This window comes from Pterocles gutturalis, unplaced genomic scaffold (genome assembly GCF_000699245.1).
Source record: "Pterocles gutturalis isolate BGI_N339 unplaced genomic scaffold, ASM69924v1 scaffold44165, whole genome shotgun sequence".
NCBI lineage: Eukaryota > Metazoa > Chordata > Aves > Pterocliformes > Pteroclidae > Pterocles > Pterocles gutturalis.
In genome coordinates, this window is record NW_010147452.1 from 1 (window position 1) to 8,890 (window position 8,890).

The 8,890-nt window shown below is 42.7% G+C and overlaps 1 protein-coding gene across 1 annotated transcript; it reads left to right on the forward strand.

Annotated features, from left to right (window-relative positions):
• Positions 1 to 488: 488 nt before the first annotated feature.
• JMJD6 (jumonji domain containing 6) lies at positions 489 to 7,755 on the forward strand (the record flags this gene model as incomplete). The annotated part of the gene is made up of 6 exons (XM_010086051.1): positions 489 to 877; positions 3,819 to 4,105; positions 5,444 to 5,579; positions 5,696 to 5,834; positions 6,497 to 6,624; positions 7,324 to 7,755. Coding segments are annotated over 6 exons (1,116 nt in total), but the record flags the coding sequence as incomplete, so codon positions are not given.
• Between the last annotated feature and the right edge of the window lie 1,135 nt (positions 7,756 to 8,890).

Genomic DNA, 8,890 nt, shown 5'->3' on the forward strand with positions numbered 1-8,890 from the left:
GGCCTTTTCTTGAGGCCGGGGTTGCCTCAGAGCTGGTGGGGCTGCTGGGGCGGGGAGTCGAGCAGCACCCGCGTTTTTTCCTCCCTCTACGTGGCGAGTGGTGTGGGGGGGTCCGGGCCCCACTGGGGCGGGATGGGCACCCTCAGGGCCGGAGCGCCTTCCCCGGGGGCGGTGAGGGGGGTGACATGCAGCAGGGTAGTGTCAGTGAAAGGGCAGGGGTGGCCTTTCCGCCTGGGGGGTGACCTCGGTGGGGAGGAGTGCCAGCGGGCTCCAGCCTGCTGCTGTTCCTGATGGACGCAAGGAGCAGGGCGTGAGAAATGGGACTGCAGCCCCGGGGAGCTTAAAATAACACATGGGCAGCTTGATACCCTCGGGGTGTGTGAAACACAGTATGGCTGTGAAGCTCCCCCACGCCGACTTAAAAAGCACAGCTCTAGGATGCTGGTCTGTCCTAATATCTGTTTTGTATTCCTCTCTTGGTTTCCCAGGATAACGTGGAGAGAGCAGATGCACTACAGTTAACAGTGGAGGAATTTGTTGAGCGTTATGAAAAACCTTACAAGCCTGTAGTCTTGCTGAATGCTCAGGTGGGCTGGTCTGCGCAAGAGAAGTGGACTCTGGAACGACTGAAGCGCAAGTATAGGAACCAAAAGTTCAAATGTGGGGAGGACAATGACGGTTATTCTGTGAAGATGAAGATGAAGTACTACATAGAGTATATGGAAACCACACGTGATGACAGCCCGCTCTACATCTTTGATAGCAGTTATGGAGAGCATCCCAAGCGCAGGAAACTCCTGGAGGACTACAAAGTACCCAAATTCTTCACTGATGATCTGTTCCAGTATGCAGGGGAGAAACGAAGGCCACCTTACAGGTATAGTACAATGACAGCAAGATAAAAGTAGGTATTTTCCATCTCATTAGCTGTTTCTAGATAGGTACAATTGTCTTGTATGAAACAAAGTGGTAGCTTTATGTCTGCCATTTTGAAGTGAGTGTGCATCTGTAACCCAGAGGGAGAGAAGGGCAGGTTTGCGCATCACGGTTTCTGGTTCTGCCACCAGTGTTGCTACAAGTTTATGGGTTTTAGGTTTGTTTTCTTTAAGTCAGTTTACCTCACTTAGATTTGTAAAAACTACGTAGTTACTGAAAGTTACGAAGATTAATTTCTTACTATATGTGCTTTCTGGCTTTCAAATTTTAAGTACCTCAAGACTAGCTCCTGGGTTTTGCACCAGTGCCTTATGTACATAGTGGGATTTTGTTTAATTATGAGTCAGTCCTTTTAAGGTAAAGGTCTTAAGCTAGATTAGTATGAAGTGTGGAGACTGGTTCTTAGCTCCTCTTCAGATGATTTTGAGAGAGAACAATATTTCACATCTGTATAGTCTTTTTAACTTTTTTTTAAATCTGATTGAAAAAATGATTGAAATGACACTTCATACCTGAAATCAAATGCAACAATGTTGTATTTGGGCTGTTGTATATAAAAGGGATTTCTATCTGCATTAATACAACATTTCATAGCAGTATGAGCATAAGCGGAACACTCCCAAGTAATTAAAATCTTTACAGCCATATTATGGTTGTCAGAGAATGCCTTGCCCTTTGAGTGACACGAGGCTGTGATGTGGGTTTCTTATTGTTTCATTTTTTAAAATAGAACAAGTGATGAACAGTGGTACTCTTCTCTGCAGTCTGTCAGCTGTCTGTAGACCAGTTCTGCTTTCGCAGGAGTGAAGCTTTAAACTAATGCTATTTAAGGTCACCGAAGGAGGTGTTTTTACAGTGTTGTAACCGACATTTTTAATGTTCTAAGAACATACAATGCTGTGATCAAAAGCACACCAGGTGTAGTCTCAAGTAGAAGCTGAATACACTTACAGAAGTGGGAATTGTTTATCCAGGTTATAGGTAAACGAGATGGTCTGATTGTGAGTCACTTATACTGATATCTCTTTCCCCCACACCCTCCCCACCTACAGGCACATGCTGAGCTCTTTGCTTGTGATCTTGGTATTCACAATTCTTGTACTTTGTTCGGGGAAATGTGGGCTTGTTTGAGGCTGTTAGCATTTTTTGAGAGATGAGTAATGCAGGAGAGCACACTGATGCCTCCTGGAGTTAGGGGTTTCATCTAGGTGTAGAAACAGATTAAGAGTAACTCACTCGTAGTTTAAGAGCATAATTGAAAATCTGACTGGAAGTGGTGCTTAATCATATTGATTGATGATCATATAATTATATGGTCACGATATGGACAATACAGATTGACCTCTGGATCGAGAGGTGTGTGATAGTGTGTAGATCTTTAAAGCAAGAACTTGTGCTGTTTAGAGCATCTTTAGCAGAGTTGTTTCTTTTCAAATAAGGGCAGGAATTTTTTGAAGCCATTTACTGAAGCAGCTATTTTAGTTTGGGGCAAGCTGGGGGTTTTGCTTTTAAACTGAAGTTACAGGATGTGAAGTTTTTGATGTCTTGTGGCAAATTGGGTTATATTCATTGTAAATTAAATGCCTGGAGGCAAATGCTGGTAAATGATGGTGTTGCTAAATAAGGATTTTAAAATCTGCATGTGTAGATTCAGGTTATAGTCAGAAGAGTGGTATTGAACAGTGTGTCTTCCAGTGTACCAGGCAGACCTTTAATTTCTTCTGACTTAGTAAACGCTTTGACTGTTCTGCTTGTGGTTTAATTAGCTTTCCAACACTAATAGGATTCTAAAGAGTGAACTGACAATGGAACAGACAGACACATGCTTTTTTTATGTTTTTATGGTTCCTTTGTGAAGTAGGAAGAGTGCAGCTTGATAACCAGACTTACAGTCCTGCAGTTGGTGCTAGCAAATGATATGTGGAAGCCAGCTTACTTACACCTGCATTGGAAAGGGGAGATGGAGAGCTTGGTGACTCTCTATATTTTCTGAACCTTTGAACTCCTCTTGCTGGTTTTGCTTGCCTGTCAGCCATGCGATAGAGGGGTCTTGTTAGTGCTTTAGCTTCTGCTCTCTCTGCTGTCCATTAAACAGTTATTGCCATTTTTCCCTCTCAACACCTGATACGAAGTTGCCTCACTTACACTGCTTTATCTGGTGTGGTAGATCTTGCTGTTCTGTTACAGGGGAAATGAGTAATTCAAGGTGCCGTTGCTGTTACACGTGTGTAGCAGATAAAGTTCTCCACAGGGAGAAATAAACCTTGCAAATGGGGAATGAGAATATACACACCAAATCCTGAATGATCACTGGAGAATGAGCTCCAATGAGTTAAATGTCAGAATGAAAAGCCTGTTGTAAATGAACACAAGGCATAGAGGGAGGTCAGGGTTGCGTAACTTTGCTCTGTTCCTGACTTGTATTGCTTTTTGTTTGTTCCTCATTGTTCTGCAGTTCTGGATCCATTTATGAGCAGAGAATTTTAGAAAAACATAGGATGAGGAGAATCCCTGTGCATAGTAAGAATCCTAATGCAGGCTGTTATGAGTTAATCACATTCATAAACCTTGAAATAAGGGTATATTTTATTGAATAAGTATTTATCTTTCATAGCTGTATTTTGGTTTTAAAAGTTATCTTAGCTTTCTTGGCCCAGAGTCGTTCGTGTTCCAATTCTTGCTGGTTTTTAGGTTAAACCCACGTCATATCTTTTGCTGTAGTGTGAGCCTAACAATCTCAAGAAGGTAAATGAAGGAACTGTAACTACCTTGAATTCTAACTCTGTGAAATTAACAGCTGTCATTTTCTTTCTAATATGAAGAAAAGAGAACGTAGCTACTTGCTTGCTCTCTGACTAAAGGTTTCTTTTCCCCTCATGCAGATGGTTTGTGATGGGCCCACCTCGCTCTGGAACAGGAATTCACATCGATCCCTTGGGAACTAGTGCGTGGAATGCCTTAGTCCAGGGCCATAAGCGTTGGTGCCTGTTCCCTACCAGCACTCCCAGAGAGCTGATCAAAGTGACACGAGAAGAGGGAGGGAACCAGCAGGATGAGGCTATCACTTGGTTCAATGTCATCTATCCTAGGACACAGCTCCCCACCTGGCCCCCTGAATTCAAACCCCTGGAGATCTTACAGAAACCAGGCGAGACAGTCTTTGTGCCAGGTATGTACGAATCTCTCCAGTAAGGGATTCTGGGAGAGAAAAGCATATTTTTAACATCTGTGTATAGTAGAGAGAAAGAGAATACTTCAGCTTTCTTGTATGGCTCATCTCTAATAAAACAAACTACTCTGAGCTGTTTCAAAAGGGCTAAATATTGCAAGGATCTCTTTCAGAAAAATAACTGAATAGTCTTAGTGTCCTGAAACATATATGGTCTGTAGCACAGGACTGCACGAGATACAGATGACAAAGCAGGTGGGACCAGAGTTGCAGCGTGACAGCAATGTGATCCTGAACTAAACTGCAGTAATAGGAAACCGTCAAGGCATGAAGTAATAGAGGTGTTTGAGTACTCTTAGGCAAAAATGTTTCAGTTTCTATACACTGTATCAAATAATTGACTGAATTTTTTAGCCTGGGTGGTCTGGTCTGGCTGCATATTAATTTTTCTTAGCTGTGGGAGAAGAAATACTTGAAGGCACCAACACTTTCCACCCACCTCTCCATGGTTGTGCTTGCATCTGGCATTTGAAATCAGAAGCTAAAGAAAGATCTGATAAGGATGCCGTTCTCTTCAAGTGGCTGCACATTGTGTGCCTGTTGTAACTGGGAGGTGGGGTGGCAAGTGGATAAAGCGGGTGAGTTCAGTGACAAATTCTGACCTCTAAATCTTGCATCATTTTTGTGCTTGCAGCCCATTGCTTCTACCCACATTGCTTGTCTCTGCTGTACAGCTGATTTCATGTTTGAAGAGTGCCTTGTGATTGTCTTGGCAGTTACTAGTGACTCCTCAGTGTACCTTCTGTTAAGATTTTGTGGCTGTCAGCTTCTATTAAACTGTTTCCTTCGTCTTTTTATGAGGTTATAAGTGGGTTGTAAGAACACCACTGTCTATTTTTATCGTGTGTAGAGAAACAATATTGTGTCTATTTTTAAATGAAAGGTTAGTCTGTAGTCATAAGAACCTTTCTTAAATCGGCGTGGAAAGTGCTCTCCAGCTTAACAGAGAGGGTGTCTGTGCAGTCTGGGTTACAATGGCTCTTGCTGTTAAATAAGCTGTTAGTAGCCAGTGTGTTGCTGTCAGGTCAGATCTTCAGTGCTGCTCGTGAGCTGGATAATTTGGTCAGAGCATTGAGCAGCCTTCTGTGACAAGAATCTGTAAAGCATTGGAGCGAATGCTGAAATAAGACTGAGGAAGGAAGACATGGTGGCAAACTCACCTGGGCTTGGGAGATAAGGTCTGACTTCCACCTGTGCTATGGAAAAAGTGTACGCAACTGTTCTTGAACTTGCTTTCTGCTCTGTAGCCAGCAATGGTCATTGGTGGTGTATTTGTAGGTGGGTGGTGGCATGTAGTTCTCAATCTGGACACAACTATTGCCATCACGCAAAACTTTGCCAGCTGTACCAACTTCCCTGTGGTGTGGCACAAGACAGTAAGAGGGAGACCCAAATTGTCACGGAAATGGTACAGGTAAGAGATTTAGTAGCTTTCTTTTCATATCCTCTATTTAAAACAAAACCCAACAATACCTTATTCATGCAGTGTTAGTGTTCAAAGGCTAACCTTCAAATTCCAACTGTGTTTAGGATCCTAAAGCAGGAACATCCTGACTTGGCAGCTTTGGCTGATTCAGTTGACCTGCAGGAATCTACTGGTATTGCTTCCGACAGTTCTAGCGATTCTTCCAGTTCCTCAAGCTCCAGCTCCTCAGACTCTGATTCAGAGGTAATGCTTTTTGCTACAGTAGGTGATCCATATACTGCAATTACATTTTTTTTTTCCATAGCTGATCATGTATCCTCATCCTAATACTAATGGTTTATGGAAGAAAATAATAAAAAGCAACTAAACACATCCTCATGGCAGAGGAGCCTGTGGTTGTAGCAGGTTCTCTTTGCTGAAGCCTCTCTTTTCATTTTCTCAGTGAACTTGTTTTGTTTGATCTGTTTGTATTACATATAAATCTGTCACTCATTTAGTTAAGCCATGCTTGTGTATAATAACTGTAAAATTAATGTTTTAAAAATGGGGAGGGGGAACAAGATCCAAAACAGACTGACAGTTAGGACAGAGCACTTTTCTAGGCACCAAAATGCTTCAGAAGGCACCGAGTCTGCTCTCGGAAAATTAGGTCCTTCTAGGAGCCACAATGAACACATCAATTGTTGTGCCCCAAGACAGGTTAGTCAGTGATGAATCTAAGAACATACCTGTTCCTGGTTTTTAAACACTTAATTTAAAATTTATTTTGTGTGTCTAATCCAAAATAGCATGTTATTTGAATATAGATTATTCAGGGTTGCTGAGGTAGCTCTTACAGTGAATTCCACAGCACAAACAGTTCACTAAGTTTCCCTGAATTCTGGTTTCATCTCTTCATACTTCAGTGTGACTCTGGCTCTGAGACAGAGGGGATGATGCACCGGAGGAAAAAGAGGAGAACATGCAGCATGATGGGCAATGGTGATACAACTTCCCAGGACGACTGTGTCAGCAAAGAGCGCAGCTCCTCCAGGTGACCCGATGGCAACTGTTGGTTTTTAATCAAGCCAAAGACAATACAAGGCAGATCTGGCAGGGTTCAGACAGGGTGATGAATCAGGACAGAGGGATGGAGAGCAAGGGGTCCCTTACAGAATGTAAAACAGTTGGCCTGTGGTGATATCTTCCCAACATGATTTATTTTAATTGCTCCAAACTTAAAACTAAGATTCTTGGTATTTTTTTAAAAATTTGGGTTTTTGCTTTACTTAATAAATTGTTTTATTGCTTTTCCTAACTGCCTCTTTTAATAGATAAAGTATTTTATTTTTTTTAATGAGAGAGGTGGGATATTTTAACTGTGCTCTTCAGAGACCACAAATGACATCTGTTCTTCTGAAAATCCTGTGCATCTTTAAGTTGTTTGCACTTCAAATTTTGAAATGAATGGCTTAAATATTTGAAATTAGTACATTGCCTAGAACATTTGCTTTCCAGGTTTCACTGTTCTTCCTCTGGGATATTTACAGTTTCACTCTGTGAGGATGGGTGGGCTTTCTGTTCCAACTGTGGGATGGATTAGTTGATAGATAACATTCTGTGTTTGGAGCTACTTCTAGCTTGTACAATTCTGGAAGAATAAGTGTACAATTAACCTGCATGCTGCAGTCTTTTGTCCTGATATGAGGGAAGTGCTCTGGTTGTTGACAGGCAGTTGTGCTTTTTTTGACAGGATTAGGGAATCTTGTGGAGGCCGCAGCTACCCCTGAGAGCTAACACCACCTGCCTAGAGGCAGCTGCCGATCGAAGCTCCGTTAGCAGCCAGCCAGCTCTGTTCTACCCCCTTCTGCTTCTATTTCTCACAGTCCTTAAGTTTTTGTCACTTTTCCTCGATCCAGACATCTGTCTTCATTATGCGCTGTCGAAGGTTGGCTCCTTAATAACTTTTAGGGGAATGCCCTGACTCTACATTATTGTGCAATGCTTTGTTCCCTCTGCGCCCTGAGTGAGTGCACTAATAACCCAGATTTGGGTAAGGACATGCCAAGTATTTAATGGTTCACGTAACTGGCAAGGAAGACGACGGTCAGTTTTTAAAGAACTCTTTTTTTTTTTTTTTTTTTTTAAACCAGCAGGTAAATATAAAAACCTGCCTTGCTTTGACACTGTCATATGTTTACATGTTGTCCTGTACACTTGAGGAAAGGAACACCAGCCCTTTTGGCCTACCTGAACGTCCAGCGGATCTCGCAACAGAATTTCAGGAAGGGAAGGTGGTATGAATGCTCCAAACACTGAAGCAACTTCAGCAGAGGTCATCACCAACCTGAAGCATCTTTCATGGTCTTAATCTACACCCGTACATCTAAAGCGCAACACCTTAACCAGCAACGGTCCATTTACTTTCGCTCTGTGTCTGTTATGATGACTGCTAACAAAGATGCACTAGCACCTTGCCATAGGAAGCTCAGTGGAGCAGGAGAATTCTGGAGTTTCTTGTGCAGCAAAAACTGTAGGGACAACATCAGCATTTGCCCGTAATTACAATCCATTAGGTGCAGGCGTGATGTTTAGCTCTGGGCAACAACTGACAAAAGTCTGACTGACGTGATAACAACAGTTGCTGGGCTTTAAATGCCAAGAAGTTACAGAGCCGTGGGCTTGTTCAGGCCAGTGCAGTTCACATACCTGAATGGTTTTTCTTTGAGGTTATGGGTTCAGATGTTTCTGGAACTTACGGTGCCAATTTTAAAGGACTGGGAGGAGGACATATTGTTGTTTTATGCTTTTTAAAAATGTGTTGCTTAAGTCTGTGTAGATGCGTTTGTATTGTGTCAGGTAAAGCTCTCATCCCCAAGGGATCTGTTGGAGCTGCTGTTTTTTTAGCAGGGGCTTATGCTGGTAGTGTCAGCGAAGACGTCTGTCTAACTGAAGGTGTGCTGCAAGGAAATGATCCTCCTTCTCCATCCGAACAGCACAGACAGAAGCTAGCTGGGTTGGGGTGCTTCCTCGGGTGCTCTCCTGAGACCTGGGAGGTGGGTATTAGATCTTACTTCAGCCGTTCTTCTTTGGGAGAGGAAACTTGAAAGCAGAAGTGGTATGCGTGTAGTAAACATGCAATAATGCCCTGGCACGGTAGCGGAATTAAAAAGCAGGTTGGCAGCCTTAACTGCGACTTTCTTATACATGTTGGGTTTGATGGAACCCAGGATGTTGCTTGTCTGGGTTCTCTGATCTTGTTTTTTAGCCTTGTCTCTTCCTGTTTTAAACATTCTCTCCCTTCTTGGAGACTGGGCAAT